The sequence below is a fragment of the Euprymna scolopes genome, chromosome 15 (genome assembly GCF_053919585.1).
Source record: "Euprymna scolopes isolate OS-2025 chromosome 15, ASM5391958v1, whole genome shotgun sequence".
Lineage (NCBI taxonomy): Eukaryota > Metazoa > Mollusca > Cephalopoda > Sepiida > Sepiolidae > Euprymna > Euprymna scolopes.
Window position 1 is genome coordinate 78,119,732 of NC_136496.1, and position 19,441 is coordinate 78,139,172.

A 19,441-nucleotide genomic window follows, 5' to 3' on the forward strand; every position below is an offset into this window, starting at 1 on the left:
TTTTTCATTCATGTAGATGCTCATGTGGCTTGGAATCCAACAGAATATTATGTATTTTTTCTTTGTTATAGTGTTTATTTTATTTAGGAGATTTGTAATAAGGGGATTTGTCATCTTTTTTTCTATTAGTGATATGAGTACCGATAGAGGACATCATGATAAAACGGTTCGAATGTAGAAAGGAACGATGAACCATGATCATCGATGTCCTGATACAGATCTCATACATGAAGACGAAGAATAAAACTACACTGAATGAAAACTTAAAATCGTGTGAGAAAATCCTCACATAGCTTTTGCCCTTGGCAGAATGGAAGAAAACCAAACAGAATTACAACAGGCTCTCCTTTTAAACTTCACCATAAATTTTATTAAAGCAAAAAGATCCATATTGCAAAAGAAACGTCATCTTCAGCTATCTGCCACTATGGGTTGGTAACGTCCCCAAGGGATAATAGTTTGTCTTTGATAAAAGCTGGGTAGAAAACTTCCGCTGACGAAGTTGAGGTATCTTCCAAGATGGATACGGCAAGTCTGGTAGCTTCGTGGAGTCCTTTGTAGATTCAGTCCAATGGCGGACAAGACAGGTCAAACAGTAGACCTTAATTTCATCTTTGACAGATATTAATTTGTAATGAAGAAAGTCAATAGGTTCACACAGCACAAAGCGCGCAAGAATATAATAATTCGCCCAAAGTAATAATAATATAATAATTCGCCCAAAGTAATAATAATATAATAATTCGCCCAAAGTAATAATAATATAATAATTCGCCCAAAGTAATAATAATATAATAATTCGCCCAAAGTAATAATAATATAATAATTCACCCAAAGTAATAATAATATAATAATTCGCCCAAACGTCTCAAAGTAACAAAGTAATTTCGCTGCTTCAAAAATTCGAGGTCCATTCAATCCTGCGTCTTGTTGAATTCTGGTGATCTGAAAGGATAATTTTGGTGCCAAGAACACCCTCGGTAGTTAGTAGTAACATGCAATCTGATTGGGTCAAACAAAATTCGTGGTGAGCAGACAAACTGTCCAATAAAGAGCCTGCTTATTTCTGCAGAATTTCTTACAATCGAAAGCAATAACTAGATTTGTTTTAATTTTTTTTATTTTCGCTCACTCCAAACAAAACAAATTATCACCCAGACATGAGGAGTTACTGTGAGTTAAGGGGCCAGATTTATGGAAGGGAATCCTATGTAGGGAGTTGTGCAGCGAGATGTTTGTTCACAATACATTTAAATTCCTGCAAGTTGGTACAATCATGGAACCAGGAACCAGGGAAGGAATTCCAAAGGTAAGCTGTTAGGAAAGAATATATCGAAGTATAGTAGAAGGTTTTCCTTCATTTGAGAACCTCTATGGTGAAGGGGTTAGGTATTACTGCTGGTCGTGTTTATCAGAAGTATTATGCTAAAGGTGTACAAGTGCAGTAGGTTTATCGGAGCACATTCCATGAAAGCACTTGGACAACAAGCACAGGTATGCAACATGACGGGGATAGGACAGAAGTAGGAGCTTGGTAGACAGTGTGTGTAGTGATGTGCAAATTAAGTATAATATGAAGTATGATATTTATTAACTAACACCAACTAAAACAGGTTAGTTGTTGAATGCTTACTTAGCGTTATACACGACATATCAGTGTGGCACCTATTTTTTCTTTCTGCCGAAGAGGAAGAGACAAGTGCTTGGTGCATCAGATAAGATGTGGCGACATTACTCCATGTACGCGGCATGACTCTAAAGATAATGTATAATTGAAAGAAAAATGTTAAAACCTAAAATAAACGTGCGCGTTTTTCATTAGTAACTATTATTGCTGCTGTTACAAGAATCAACGAGGGTGACAGACATACAATGCTTGTTATAAAGTAAATGAAGAAGAAGAAGAAGTCGAATAAAAAAGAAGAAGAAAGAGATTTTTAAAGCTATGAATAATTACTACTACAACACTGAGACCTCACAACTAATTGAGATAACTACTGACACGACTATATATATATATATATATATATATATATATATATATGTGTGTGTGTGTGTGTGTGTGTGTGTGTGTGTGTGTGTGTGTGAGTGAGGACACTTCTCAACCTATATACTCAACGAAATTTTGATCTACAGACTTGATATTTGGTATATAGGGTATTCAGATATGTGGAACACTTTTAATTGGTTTTCATCCGGAAAAATAGAGCTGCTGAGAGGTCAAAATTGAAAAATTCGTATGTGAGGGTGATCGGATTTTTATCTGTCAACTGTTTTACGACTGCACATGCGTGGATCGTTCAAGTGACAGTTTTCTTATGTTGAAAATAAGTAGATTTGAAAACACATTTTAAAGATCGTGTTAAGCTAGCCTAATGGTTATCGTACTTGACTCACTGTGTTTAGGTTTTGGTTTTGATCTCAGCAGGAGTATTATTTTTTAACTTAACAAGAAGTAAACCGTTTAGAAAAAAAAAAAACAAAAAACAACCATAATACTCGCATGCACATATCTCAGTTTCTGTATGAATCGTAATATGATATTTAGGCGTATTTTACGATCAGGCAACGCCCGGCGACCTACTAGTCAGAAATAAAAACAGCTTTTACAAGACGAGAAATCGTCTTTACAAATACTTGCAGTGGGTTGAAATAATCCTTAACCATAACATCAACCATAAGAACATATATTAAAACTAGCAGAGTATGAGGGGGGTGGCGTCCGGCTTTGCCCAGGCGTAAAATATTTTAAGTTGTCCAGATTTCGTAATTATGATCATAGCGTCGTGATTTCAAAAGTAAAAAAAAGTATTTGGGTGCCATCAGTTAGAATCGAAACTAGCATTCAAAGCTGGTGATGTTACCACTGCACCAACGTGACACACATATGAACTGATTATAAATAAACTAAATTAAATGTACAAAATGTATAACGATTTTTTTTTTTAATTTTGACCCATTTTTGACCCCTTACAAACTATTTTAACCAGCTAAAGACCCATAATAAAACGGTCGGTAAAAAAAATCCAATCATTTGAGACCCCTAGCGCCGCTTTGCGACTTTTAGTTTCGGAGGAGATAGACTTTGAAAATATGGAGACAAACAGACAGACAGACAGACAAACAAATAGCCGTTTATATATTAGACTTCTGAAAAATTGTTTTAGTACATGACTTTTTGTAATATCAAAACATTTTTTTTTAATTATTTGGGGGGGGGGTCACCTCTTATCAAGGCCTGGAGACTACTCTTGGATAAGGATTAAAAGTTGAGTAGCTGCTGAGACAACATGATCAGTTATGGTGAAACTTAGAACATACATTATTTTAGAGGACGGCTCAATAGGAATTTATTCACTTTAGATTTAAAGACGACCATGTCATAGTTAATCGGGAAGCAGGCACACGGTATTGCATTCCACAGACAAACAGTTCTGGGAAAGAAAATCTGTCCATGAATTCTCCTTTAATTCTAGGCACTGATATGGTGTGAGGGAAATTGTTGGCGGCTCTTGCAGCCAGGCGATTATTTGTTGGGAACGTTTTATAGGGAGACACCATAGATTGGAGCTCAGCCGAGTGCCTGCCATAAAAGTAACGATAGAGCAGAGCCTGTTTCGCAACGTCTCTTCTGTGAGAAATAGGAAGTAGGGAGGCGAAATAGTGTTCGACCTTTAAATTCCGTAGACAGTTTAGCACTCTGTTAAGGCAGGAAAGTTTAGTAATACGGTATAATCACGTTAACACACCAGTTCCTGTTAGATCATCAAAGTTAAGCAACGTTGATTCTCGTCAGTACTAAATGGGTGAACATTTGGGAATATTAGGTTGTGTATGTGCTCTCCATTATCTCTGTTAGCTTTTGTTCTTATTAGCTCCTTACATCAAGTGGCTTCATCCTATGTCTCGAACGATTTCCATATATATATATATATATATATATATATATATATATATATATATATATATATATATATATATATATATATATATATATATATTGATCCACATAAATATATTTAATATATAAAATTATTTTATTCAATATATCAAATTATTTTATTTAATATATCAAATTATTTTATTCAATATATCAAATTATTTTATTTAATATATCAAATTATTTTATCATATTTTCAGACTTTATAATACATGAAATTAATTTGCCGGATTTTCATTGATAGTTTCATTTCCTGCAAACTAGATACTTCAATCTGATTTTCTATCACGACGTGATCTCTTTTCCTCATTCTTAAAAACGCAAACTTTTGCTCAAAGTTGATTTTACTTAGTCAAAATTGAAATTTTATTTTGGCAAAGAAACTATTTCTATTAGATCAATTCTATCAGAGTCAATTCGCAGAATGTAGTAGCCATCTTGAATTATGGCTGTAGGGATCTAACTAACTTCTATTCTGCTAGCTGTCTTGAATTATGACTGCGAATCTAATTAGTTTCTTTTATGGTAGCCATCTTGAATTATGACTGCGGAACTTACTAGCTTTTTTCAAGTAGCCATCTTGAATAATGACTCCTCATATTGTCAGATGCAATGAATATCATGACTCTTTATATTAGTCGAAAGTGATTTTTAGCGACGAAAGCAAGTTAATAGGCTAGGCAGTGATGGTAGGCAGTATGGCCGTCGAAGGAAGGACGAAGAATTTATTTCTAGGTGTAGTTTCAATACTGTAAGGTGGTGAAAGTTCAGTTTTGTGGGGCATTATTAGTGTCAATAGTCCAGGGCCTATAGTTCGCTTGCAAGGTCGAATTAATTCGACGAAGTACATTAATATGTTGACTGAACATTTACTACCCTATTTTGGTCGGAATTTGGATGATAATCCCATTTTCATGTAGGATAATGTTCCTATTCAAATAGCTGGCAATGTCGGGAGGTTCCTGGAAGAGCATGATATTCCGTGTTTGGATTGACCTGCATAATCTCCAAACCTCAATCCTATCGAAAACATCAAGCAACATCTACGCAATGATAAAATTTCAAATTTGGAAGAACTTTGGACAAAAATTAAAGAGAAATGGGATGTCATTTCACCGGAGTATTGCCGCAGATTAATTCAAAGAATGCCAAAAAGATTGGAGGCTATCAAATTGCAGAAGGGCTATGCTACTAAATATTAACTAGTTCATAGTGTTCCCGTTGTATTTGTGTTGCATTAATGTTCTAAAGTTACATTTAAATAACAATTTTCCATTGTGCAGAGTTTCTTTTTGCCTTCTCGATTTGAAGTTATTTTTTTGTAAATTTACGTGAACACTAGGATACTTCAATTAAAAGTCAAATATGAGCAAGTAAAATTATAGAGGAATAAAAGGCGAATCACATGAGGTATAAGTTGTTTAAACAGTTACATTAAATTTATAGGCATAGGTTGTTTAAACAGATACATTGAAATTAGTTTAAATTTGCGGTTTTTGAAAAAAAATGACAAGTGCGGACTTTCTTTTTGGCGACACTCTATATATAGTGAGGGGAAAACGTATTAAATCGCTATTTAGTCTCTAGTATTGAATGCGACTTGTGTTGACACTTGCACGTACGTCAGTAGTAATCGAATCGATCACAAATCCTTAACAGCTTTGTCACACCTGGGACCATCGTAAATAGACGCAAAGAGCTGCACTGAACCCTAACCTACGTTATATGGCCAAATCAGTATGATTAATCTGTACCCCGCTGACAACCTGTCAAAATACCAGATGATATTTTAATATAAAATTCCGTGGCGGTGACAACTGGATGTTTAAACATTTATGTGCAATATAATAACAAGCTGTCATTTATGACATCCGTTGCTTATAACTATTATTCAGCAATCCATACCCGTGGTTCGTACACCCGTTTATTTATCTCCATTCCCCAACTTATATTCCGTTCTGGGGTCAATCAGTTCAATATTTCATCCCACACTAAAACAATATAAATACGTATGCGGTAATTTCCCGCTTTAGAAGAAGAAGAAGAAGAAGAAGAAGAAGAAGAAGAAGAAGAAGAAGAAAAAGGTGTATTTATTTGTATCATGCAGACTACTGTTTTAATCTGGGACGTTAATCTCACAACGTTTCGGCCGATGTAACCTCCGTCTTTCTTTCATATGCGTCTTGTTGAACTCGGGAATCTTTATGTCGAACCCGGAAATCTGTATGAGATTTCGAACGGAACCTTTTATTTAATCCACAGAAATAACTTGCTGATGCTTTCGTTATGATGGGGTAGAAGTTTTGAAGTAATTCGTAATTGCATTCTTAGTATATTACCCATACCCAGGACCGAACCTTTGCTTTCAGGAATACTGTCTCTGATAACTGATTACGACTTAGCTCAGGTATCCGCTGCGCAAAGAGTCCTTGTCGAAGAATAATTCAACTACAACGAATTATCGATTCTTATCTGAAATATTCCGAAACATTGCGTGTATTTATTTGAATATTAAAGAAGTTATTTTGTGAATTTGTTTGTACGCAAATCAAAAGGATGTAATTACGTGATTAAAAAAAAACATTACAAATTCAGTTATTTGTGTATCGTAGTATAATTACTTATACAAACATTATTAGCTACATATATGCATGCATGTTTCAGTTTCAAAAATTCAGCATAAGCAGGTCAACTACGTTGTGACCAGTGGACTGATAAAGTTGATTTTCGAAAGAAATTACAGTCGCAATATGTACGCACATATGCTGACAATAATGTTTGTATAAATAAAAATCATATAGCTCTACTTGTCATTGAAAACTATTTTATAAACACCGGAGTTTCGCGACGATTCCAATATTTTTCTGGATTCCGATACAAGTACCGATTCTGTTTAAAATCCCCAATTTCGATACAATTACCAATACCGATTCTTTTTAATTTTCTAAACATGTTGCATAGTTTACATATTAGGGACACATATAATGGGGCACAAATAATGGGGACACAGATAAGGTGGACACATATAATGGGGGTACATATAACGGGAACACACATAATGGGGACACATATAATGGGGATACACATAACAGGGATGCATATAACAGGGCCACATATAATGGGAACACATATAACGGGGGCACATATAATGGGGACACATATAACGGGGACACAGATAACGGGGACACAGATAACGAGGACACATATAATGGGGATACACATGACGGGGATGCATATAACAGGGCCACATATAATGGGAACACATATAACGGGGACACATATAATGGGGACACATATAACGGGGACACAGATAACGGGGACACAGATAACGAGGACACATATAATGGGGATATACATGACGGGGATGCATATAATAGGGCCACATATAATGGGAACACATATAACAGGGCCACATATAATGGGAACACATATAACGGGGACACATATAATGGGGACACATATAACGGGGACACAGATAACGGGGACACAGATAACGAGGATACATATAATGGGGATACACATGGCGGGGATGCATATAACAGGGCCACATATAATGGGAACACATATAACGGGGACACATATAATGGGGACACATATAACGGGAACACAGATAACGGGGACACAGATAACGAGGACACATATAATGGGGATGCACATGACGGGGATGCATATAACAGGGCCACATATAATGGGAACACATATAACGGGGACACATATAATGGGGACACATATAACGGGGACACAGATAACGGGGACACAGATAACGAGGACACATATAATGGGAATATACATGACGGGGATGCATATAATAGGGCCACATATAATGGGAACACATATAACAGGGCCACATATAATGGGAACACATATAACGGGGACACATATAATGGGGACACATATAATGGGGACACATATAACGGGGACACAGATAACGAGGACACATATAATGGGGATACACATGACGGGGATGCATATAACAGGGCCACATATAATGGGAACACATATAACGGGGACACATATAATGGGGACACATATAACGGGGACACAGATAACGGGGACACAGATAACGAGGACACATATAATGGGGATATACATGACGGGGATTCATATAATAGGGCCACATATAATGGGAACACATATAACAGGGCCGCATATAATGGGAACACATATAACGGGGACACATATAATGGGGACACATATAATGGGGATACATATAACGGGGACACAGATAACGAGGACACATATAATGGGGACACATATAACGGGAACACACATAATGGGGACACATATAATGGGGATACACATAATAGGGATGCATATAACGGGGTCATATATAATAGGGACACATATAATGGGAACACATATAATGAGGACACATATAATGGGGACACATATAACGGGGACACAGATAACGGGGACACAGATAACGAGGACACATATAATGGGGATATACATGACGGGGATGCATATAATAGGGCCACATATAATGGGAACACATATAACAGGGCCGCATATAATGGGAACACATATAACGGGGACACATATAATGGGGACACATATAACGGGGACACAGATAACGGGGACACAGATAACGAGGATACATATAATGGGGATACACATGACGGGGATGCATATAACAGGGCCACATATAATGGGAACACATATAACGGGGACACATATAATGGGGACACATATAACGGGGACACAGATAACGGGGACACAGATAACGAGGACACATATAATGGGAATATACATGACGGGGATGCATATAATAGGGCCACATATAATGGGAACACATATAACAGGGCCACATATAATGGGAACACATATAACGGGGACACATATAATGGGGACACATATAATGGGGACACATATAACGGGGACACAGATAACGAGGACACATATAATGGGGATACACATGACGGGGATGCATATAACAGGGCCACATATAATGGGAACACATATAACGGGGACACATATAATGGGGACACATATAACGGGGACACAGATAACGGGGACACAGATAACGAGGACACATATAATGGGGATATACATGACGGGGATGCATATAATAGGGCCACATATAATGGGAACACATATAACAGGGCCGCATATAATGGGAACACATATAACGGGGACACATATAATGGGGACACATATAATGGGGACACATATAACGGGGACACAGATAACGAGGACACATATAATGGGGATGCACATGACGGGGATGCATATAACAGGGCCACATATAATGGGAACACATATAACGGGGACACATATAATGGGGACACATATAACGGGGACACAGATAACGGGGACACAGATAACGAGGACACATATAATGGGAATATACATGACGGGGATGCATATAATAGGGCCACATATAATGGGAACACATATAACAGGGCCACATATAATGGGAACACATATAACGGGGACACATATAATGGGGACACATATAATGGGGACACATATAACGGGGACACAGATAACGAGGACACATATAATGGGGATACACATGACGGGGATGCATATAACAGGGCCACATATAATGGGAACACATATAACGGGGACACATATAATGGGGACACATATAACGGGGACACAGATAACGGGGACACAGATAACGAGGACACATATAATGGGGATATACATGACGGGGATTCATATAATAGGGCCACATATAATGGGAACACATATAACAGGGCCGCATATAATGGGAACACATATAACGGGGACACATATAATGGGGACACATATAATGGGGATACATATAACGGGGACACAGATAACGAGGACACATATAATGGGGACACATATAACGGGAACACACATAATGGGGACACATATAATGGGGATACACATAATAGGGATGCATATAACGGGGTCATATATAATAGGGACACATATAATGGGAACACATATAATGAGGACACATATAATGGGGACACATATAACGGGGACACAGATAACGGGGACACAGATAACGAGGACACATATAATGGGGATATACATGACGGGGATGCATATAATAGGGCCACATATAATGGGAACACATATAACAGGGCCGCATATAATGGGAACACATATAACGGGGACACATATAATGGGGACACATATAACGGGGACACAGATAACGGGGACACAGATAACGAGGATACATATAATGGGGATACACATGACGGGGATGCATATAACAGGGCCACATATAATGGGAACACATATAACGGGGACACATATAATGGGGACACATATAACGGGGACACAGATTACGGGGACACAGATAACGAGGACACATATAATGGGAATATACATGACGGGGATGCATATAATAGGGCCACATATAATGGGAACACATATAACAGGGCCACATATAATGGGAACACATATAACGGGGACACATATAATGGGGACACATATAATGGGGACACATATAACGGGGACACAGATAACGAGGACACATATAATGGGGATACACATGACGGGGATGCATATAACAGGGCCACATATAATGGGAACACATATAACGGGGACACATATAATGGGGACACATATAACGGGGACACAGATAACGGGGACACAGATAACGAGGACACATATAATGGGGATATACATGACGGGGATGCATATAATAGGGCCACATATAATGGGAACACATATAACAGGGCCGCATATAATGGGAACACATATAACGGGGACACATATAATGGGGACACATATAATGGGGATACATATAACGGGGACACAGATAACGAGGACACATATAATGGGGACACAAATAACGGGAACACACATAATGGGGACACATATAATGGGGATACACATAATAGGGATGCATATAACGGGGTCATATATAATAGGGACACATATAATGGGAACACATATAATGAGGACACATATAATGGGGACACATATAACGGGGACACAGATAACGGAGACACAGATAACGAGGACACATATAATGGGGATATACATGACGGGGATGCATATAATAGGGCCACATATAATGGGAACACATATAACAGGGCCGCATATAATGGGAACACATATAATGAGGACACATATAATGGGGACACATATAACGGGGACACAGATAACGGGGAGACAGATAACGAGGATACATATAATGGGGATACACATGACGGGGATGCATATAACAGGGCCACATATAATGGGAACACATATAACGGGGACACATATAATGGGGACACATATAACAGGGACACAGATAACGGGGACACAGATAACGAGGACACATATAATGGGGATGCACATGACGGGGATGCATATAACAGGGCCACATATAATGGGAACACATATAACGGGGACACATATAATGGGGACACATATAACGGGGACACAGATAACGGGGACACAGATAACGAGGACACATATAATGGGGATATACATGACGGGGATGCATATAATAGGGCCACATATAATGGGAACACATATAACAGGGCCACATATAATGGGAACACATATAACGGGGACACATATAATGGGGACACATATAATGGGGACACATATAACGGGGACACAGATAACGAGGACACATATAATGGGGATATACATGACGGGGATGCATATAATAGGGCCACATATAATGGGAACACATATAACAGGGCCGCATATAATGGGAACACATATAACGGGGACACATATAATGGGGACACATATAATGGGGATACATATAACGGGGACACAGATAACGAGGACACATATAATGGGGACACATATAACGGGAACACACATAATGGGGACACATATAATGGGGATACACATAATAGGGATGCATATAACGGGGTCATATATAATAGGGACACATATAATGGAAACACATATAATGAGGACACATATAATGGGGACACATATAACAGGGACACATATAATGGGGATACATATAACGGGAACTCATATAACGGGTACACATATAACGGGTACACATATAACAGGGACATATATAATGGGGATACATATAACGGGAACACATATAATGGCGACACATATAACAGGGACACATATAATGGGGATACATATAACGGGGACGCATATAACAGGAACACATGTAACGGGGATACATATAACGGTGACACTATAACGGGCACACATATAACGGGGACACATATAATGGGGATTCATATAATGGGAACTCATATAATTGGGACACATATAATGGGTACACATATAACGGGGACACATATAATAAGGACACATATAATGGGGATACATATAACGGTGACACACATACTGGGGACACATATAATGGTGACACATATAATGGGGATATATATAACGGGAACACATGTAACGGGGATACATATAACGGGGCCTCGTTATACGAGGTCTCAGAACAGATGACGATGATAATGAGGGAATACATTTATAACAGTTCTTTGAACATCACCACGACTGTGATGATAAATATTGAGGGTGACATTTATATCAGACTAAGATGATTCTTGGTAACTTCATATTCATACGTCTGGGAGATATGATGCAAGGTCTTAGAGGAAGGGACACATTGTACAAAGTTCGTTATAAGATGATAATGAAACATTTCTGGTTGTAAAGAATGACGACACAAGACAAACAGTTACAAACATAGTTGGTTTCTTTATTCTTCAATCGACCGGTCGGTGATATCAGGAATTCAAACTTTGATTTACATGGTCTAATCTTCTCCCTTCCCTTCTAAGGGGCTCTCCTCTCCAACTGACTCTCTCTCATCAACTCTTGACTTTCCTGCCGTCTAATTCGAACCCTTAGATTCCTATATTGAGAAATTTCCTTTGTTTATGACGTCAGAAGTGTGGTTTTCAAACATGAGTAATTTTCACGTGACTTTACATATGTTTGTCCAAACACATTTTTGGCAGACAAAAGAATCCTCAATTCTAATTCTAACCTATTTTTAAACAGTATATTTTTACTCGCATTGTGCATTCATTTAACTGACATATTTAATATCCAGATTTCTAAAAGAATGGGCAATCGACTTTTTCCCGACATAAACAATATTTAACTATTTTTAATAGAAGTAACAATGGACTGAATTTCTAACATTCCATTTCTTTTACACTTGCCTACAGGGTTCGATTCTAGCCTTGTCCTAATATCATTTTTACTTATCTAATATGTCTTCTTGCTTACATGAGATGGGACAGACCTTGCATGTAGCAAACATGCAATCGTTTTTTTTAGAGGGGGGAGGCGAATTACAGGAAAAGTTCCTATAATATGTACATATATTTTCGCAAACATAAAAATACATTTGTTGGAGTAATATATAGATTTTAGTTTTACTGGTAGTTTAAAATCAATAAATATTTTTCATTTGATCATTAATACGAGCCTCAGAAAATTAAGTTTTAAAACAAAAATAAACAAATAATAACCCAAAAGTTCCGTATTTTTTTATTCCCAATTCCGATTAACTGTCCCAACACACACACACACACACACACACACACACACACACACACACACACACACACACACACACACACACACATATATATATATAATAGTAGACAATTAATAGTTCGAAGATGAGTAAAATTAATTTCCCGAACAAAACAATTTTGCGCCACTTTCATATCTCAATACGAAGAATAAAATCAAGATATAGTACTATTAAAACTATCAAGTTGTAAAGAAAATTCTTGCAGCTTTTAACTTTGAAATTCAGATTAATACATCTAGGCTGAAATAAAAAAAAAATTATTGATCGAAATAAGAAACATCAGAATGGATACATTTTTGCCAACGCAAAACAAGTCATGTCAGTAACGTAAAAATCTTGTTTTCTGATGGCGATGAAGTCGCTGAAGGCGTTTCTTTTATTTATTTTTTTTATATCCTTTAGGTTTTTTAAGTATTTCTGACACATAAAGTTGTCGAGATACTTGAAAAAGTGGTAGTCAGTAGGTGAAATGTTTGGAAATTATGGCGGATAAGGCAAGAATTTCGTAGCCCAATTCGTTCAACTTCTGCAGGGTTGGTTTACCATTTTCATGGAGGGGGATCAGGTCTTTTCTGTTTATTAATTCTGGGTGTTGTTGTCGAAGTTTCGCGTTTTGGCCATTTGTTGACAGTACTTATCCACCATAATGGTTTCGCCTGCATAAAAAGCTAATGGACGAGACCTGTCGCAGACCACCAAACAGTAAGCATAACCTTCTTTTGGTGCAACTCTGGCTTTGGGAAATGTCGTGGAGCTTTGTCGGCGTCTAACCACTGAGCTGAGCGTTGCTGAATGTCATAAAGAACCCACTTTCCATTGTAAGTCACAACCCGGGCGAAAAACGGGCCGTTCTTGTTGTGTAAAAGAAGGGAAAATGGCACTTCATAACGGCGTTTCTTTTGGTTGTCGTTCAATTCGTAAGACACCCATTTATCAAGTCTTTTTTCGTTTTTCTAATCTATTTTAAATGGTTGGAAGTCGTCGTATACGTTACGTTTAATTCAGAAGCAAGTTCTCGAATGCGTGGATTAGCTACGACTAAGGCTTTTAATTGATCGTTGTCAACATCTGATGGCAAACCAGTACGCTCATCATCTTCAAGACTCGCCGCCACGAAATTTCTTAAACCACCATTGTGCTGTACGTTTAGTAGTGATTCCTGTGCCAAACGCTTCGTTGATATCGCGAGCTCTTTCTGCCTCGCTTAAATTGAAATAAAATTGTGTGAATTTGCTTTTTCCCGTCTCGTATTCAACGTTCCGAAAAGAAGACATAATTGTTTTAAAACGTTTGTAATTTAAACGATTAGATAGAGCGAATAAACGCGCTTTAAAATGATATTAAAGTAAAGGTATTACAACGAAAACTTATTTGAAAATACATCATTTGAAATTAAAATAAAAAATTCTGCAAGAACTTTCTTAACTTAATAGAACCCTTATTTATGTTTTGAATAAAGTTTATTACGTCATTTTGATTCTAGAAAAAGTCTAAAATTTAAGGGTTAAGCTTAAGGACAGTTAAGAAGAAACTGATACCCAGCGAATCACTAGTAAATCAAATTTAATTCAAATCTGAAAAATTTGAATTTCCAAATCGGAGGCCCACTAAAACCATTTTGAAATATTCCAAAAGAAATGAAATGGAAATTGGAGAATATATATTAATTGATGTATAATATCGAGCGCTTTTTAAGAGGCGGCGAACTTTAAATTAGTAAATCTATTTTCTTGCAGATTCGGCAACTATCGGCTATTTTGAGTCCAGCTTGATTTGGCAATACATCACGAAGAGACTGACACCCAAGCAGCGTTTGCAAATTGCAAATGATACGATCAATTTACCGAGATAAATATTTGATAAACGAATAATTTTCACGAAATGGACCTGTCAACTGACCATCTTGTTCGTGCGATTTAACCTCATTAGATTATTTTCTTTGAGATTATGTAAGTTCCAATATATACGCTGATAAACCAGACGCAATAAACCACTTAATAGACAACTTTTAACGCGTTATTACCGTAATACAGTAGAATTTAAGGCGTAGAATTTGTGAAAATTGGACTTTTAGATTACGCCATATGTGTACGAGCTTCCAGGCCATATGCTCGAAAATGTATTTTAATTATAAATGGCAACAATTAATCTTTACTATAAATTACATATTTGTCTATAAAAATATTTTTCTGCGATTTATTTTAATTTAATGTTCGCCGCTTCTAAAAACACCCTTTACCTATTACAAAAATCATAAAAAAAATCAGAGACTTCTGCAATTCCGTGAAAGGCTTCCACCATTCGTTGCCCACTTTGCCTGAACTTAAATTAAATATAGCTCACATTCTCCCTCTTTACGTCTAGTATTATGATCGATGAATTAGGCGTTAATTGTGTACGTAAAAAAATATAAAAATCATATTCATATATTTTTACTTTGACTAATTTTACACACTAAGAGTTTATTTATTTTTTATTGTATTGTGTTTTACCCCGTTTCTTATTTAATATTGGTTTATTACTGTTGCCCCCACTTTCTTTCTTTCTTTCTTTCTTTCTTTCTTTCTTTATTGATAGTCGAATTTTATATATAAAAAAAAAAATAAAAGCAAAGATAACAACAGGGAATAACACCACAATTAGTAAAGCTATTTGTTTAAAAGTCTACTTGGCGAATGCTTCCACTTTTGAAATCGGAAACTGAAAGCAGTGCTTATAATAATCACCAGTTCATAGTTTTATACCGCTTAAAATTTGGCAGAATTTTTAATTTCGCTAGTTTGTAAACATCTCGTTAAGAGAGTTATAACTAAATTTCTTTTGCCACAAGCCCTAAGTCCGAGTGGCAAGGTCGTAAAATCACACGTAATCGCCTAAAAGATAAAATGCCACCCAAAAAGTCTGATGTGATTATTTGCAAAATTAACATTCTAATTATAAAAAATATGATTTGATTATTTGTGATAATTTTTTTTCCAAATATAAAAATCAGTTTGATTTTCTTATGTATTTAATAAGTTAAAAAAAACAAATGGTAAAAAATAACCCATTAATCCCCCCCCAAAAAAAACAAGACAAATTCTATCTAAAATACAATGATAAACTGCTTTTTTGTATACATCGTTTGTCAATCTTCGATTTTAAAACCGGAAGTTATCACCAAGTAAACATTTTCTCTTTAACCTATACTGTAACTGAAAGATATATGAGAGAGATATACAGATATACACAAAGAGAGAGAGAGAGAGAGAGAGAGAGAGAGAGAGAGAGAGAGAGCATGTGTATGAGAGATAAAGAGAGGGGTAAAGATTAGGTATAATGAGAAGAAAAGGACAAATTTTCGATTTTGTGTTTTGCCTTTTTTATATATATATATTAGTAATGGGACGATTCCAACATTTTTCCCGATTCCGATACAATTACCGACTTCGATTCTGATTCTTTATAAATCTCTAAATATTTAACTATAAAAGTGTTATTTTGTCCTGATTACTATAAAAACACATCTTAAATGTGCATATATTTTCTCAGACGTAAAAAACACACTTGTGAGGGGACGATCTAGAGATTTTAGTCTAACTGGAAGTTTAAAATCGATAAATATGTATTACCGATTTCGATACTTCAAAAAGCTCCGATATTTCCGATTACAGATTCCGATTCTGATGAATCGTCCCAACACTAATATATATATATATTAAATATATATATATATATATATATATATATTTAATATATATATATATTTAATATATATATATTTAATATATATATATATTTATATATATATATATTTAATATATATATATTTAATATATATATATATTAATATATATATTAATATATATATATATATTAATATTTATATATTTATATATATATATGTATATATATATATATATATATATATATATATATATGTTTATATATAGCAAATAGGGTGCATACCCTTATAACTATTTGCTAATATTTTCTCTCCTCTGATGAGATGGTAGACATCGAAACCCTATAGGTTAAGGAAATTAATTTTCTACAGCATTCTTTGTCTTGCTTAGAATAATAAAAATTCTTTGATATGAAACTCAACCAATTCATTTCATTTCAATGAGAGTTTTTTTGAAATTCATTGAATTACAAGTTTATATATATATATATATATATATATATATATATATATATATATATACATATACATACATACATATATATATATATATATATATATATATATATATATATATATATATATATATATAACTGGTTTTGAAAACTCACTTTTCCTTACCCAAAGAGTCCAACCCGAGCTAAACATCTAACCTTACTCGTCACACTTTTCTAATATATATTCAACTAAAGATTGTAAAAAAAAAAAAAAAAAAAACATAAGCATTCGTTATACATATGGAACATAATTATTTTCTTTCAATTTAAAAATAAAACATTTTCTTAAAAAATCATTAAAAATTAAAAAAAAATAAACAAAAAATAAAACGTATAGTCACGCAATAGAGGTTTATTATTTTTAACAATGTTTGCTTAAATGAAAAAAAAAAAGTGCAGCATGCAAAGAAATAAATATTTTTATTAAAATAATTTCTTCCATTTTAAGGAAAAGTTTCAAAAGCTCAGTTATTAGAGAAACGGATACTAACAATAGAGGTTCTGGTTTCAAATATCGTTGCATCTACGCACGCTGAATAGTCTTGTGGTTGGCATCCATTACTCTACCGACTTGTCTATCAAACCTCTACTTAAAAACAAATGTGAGAACCGTTAAAATATAAACATGCATTTAATATTAATAATAAAAAAAGGTAATCTTCTGCTCACCTTTCTTGATACGAACTCTTTGTAATCCAAAAATATATCATTATTAAAAAAGTTTATCCATTCCGGAGTGTCCAAAGACCAAACATGGTCGCATTTCGTATCTTCCATTGTTATCCGTTAGTTTATAAGATTACGCTATTTTCTATCGTATTTTTTGATGGTCAGGTTTGGTGCGAACCGGTTGCCATTAAAAGTATACAGAATTGTAGGTTTTCATTACTAAATTTATGGAACTGTCTGCTATCTATCTATCTATCTATCTATCTATCTATCTATTTCGGGGTGTTCGTATTTATTGTTCTATCTCTAACTTTAACATGCACATTCTCGCACGAAATTAAATATTCGAGCATAATTCGTTAAGTGTGTTAGATGTATTGCGTCTTATTTGACCTGTTGGTCATTCATCGTTTTCTGAATTCGAACCAGCTTGCATAAGTCGAGCTGTATCTATTCTTTGTGTAGATTTGTCAGAACATCTCTATAAAAAAGGTCTGTCCATTCGTCGGTCTGTCAGTAATGTACACTTGAGTTTGGTCTGTCAAGCTTAAATTCGAAATCATATTCTAAGCACTAAACACAGAGATTTTATGAACTCATCTTATGAATATCCGTTTTTTGTTTAAATATATATATATATATATATATATATATATATATATATATATATATATGTGTGTGTGTGTGTGTGTGTGTGTGTGTGTGTGTGTGTGTGTGTTTACCTCTCTGGTCTTCTATTTCCCTTTCTACCCCTTTCTTTTTGTACCTCCTCTCTCTTTCTACTTATCCTTTTCTCTTTCTATCTTTCTCTTTCTCTTTCTCTTTCTATCACTCACTCTTTCTCTTTTAGCCAATTACTTATATCAGCTTGTCATATAACGCGAAATCCAAACGTTGGCTGTCCTGACTCAACAACTGCTTACAACTAGCGGCTGCTTATCAAGCATGCAACAATAAAAATAAAAAAGAAAAAATAGCAACTCTTCAAAAAAAAAAAAAAAAAAAAAATCCTGTTATTGTTTCACTGTTAAAATTAAGTACTCATTTTGTCGACTGTTGTTGACATAAAACCTGTCCAATCGCCCCTCACACCGACTAACCTTGCACAGCCTCCACACCACACATACCCATATATCATATCAGCAACTTTTTCTTTTATCCCCTTTCTCTTTCTCCATTGTATGTTTTTTAAAAACCTTTTTTTCTTT

At 35.4% G+C, this 19,441-nt stretch overlaps 1 protein-coding gene across 1 annotated transcript in view; it reads right to left on the minus strand.

The window, feature by feature from the left end:
- The window catches only part of LOC145293926 (uncharacterized), a 35,988-nt gene extending 16,792 nt beyond the window's left edge, over nt 1-19,196 (minus strand). Inside the window, exon 1 of the mRNA XM_080140751.1 lies at nt 18,234-19,196. Coding sequence (XP_079996877.1) covers nt 18,234-18,341 — 108 coding nt within the window. The 5' untranslated portion in view covers nt 18,342-19,196. The remainder of the gene's footprint in view (nt 1-18,233) is intronic.
- Nucleotides 19,197-19,441: the final 245 nt, after the last annotated feature.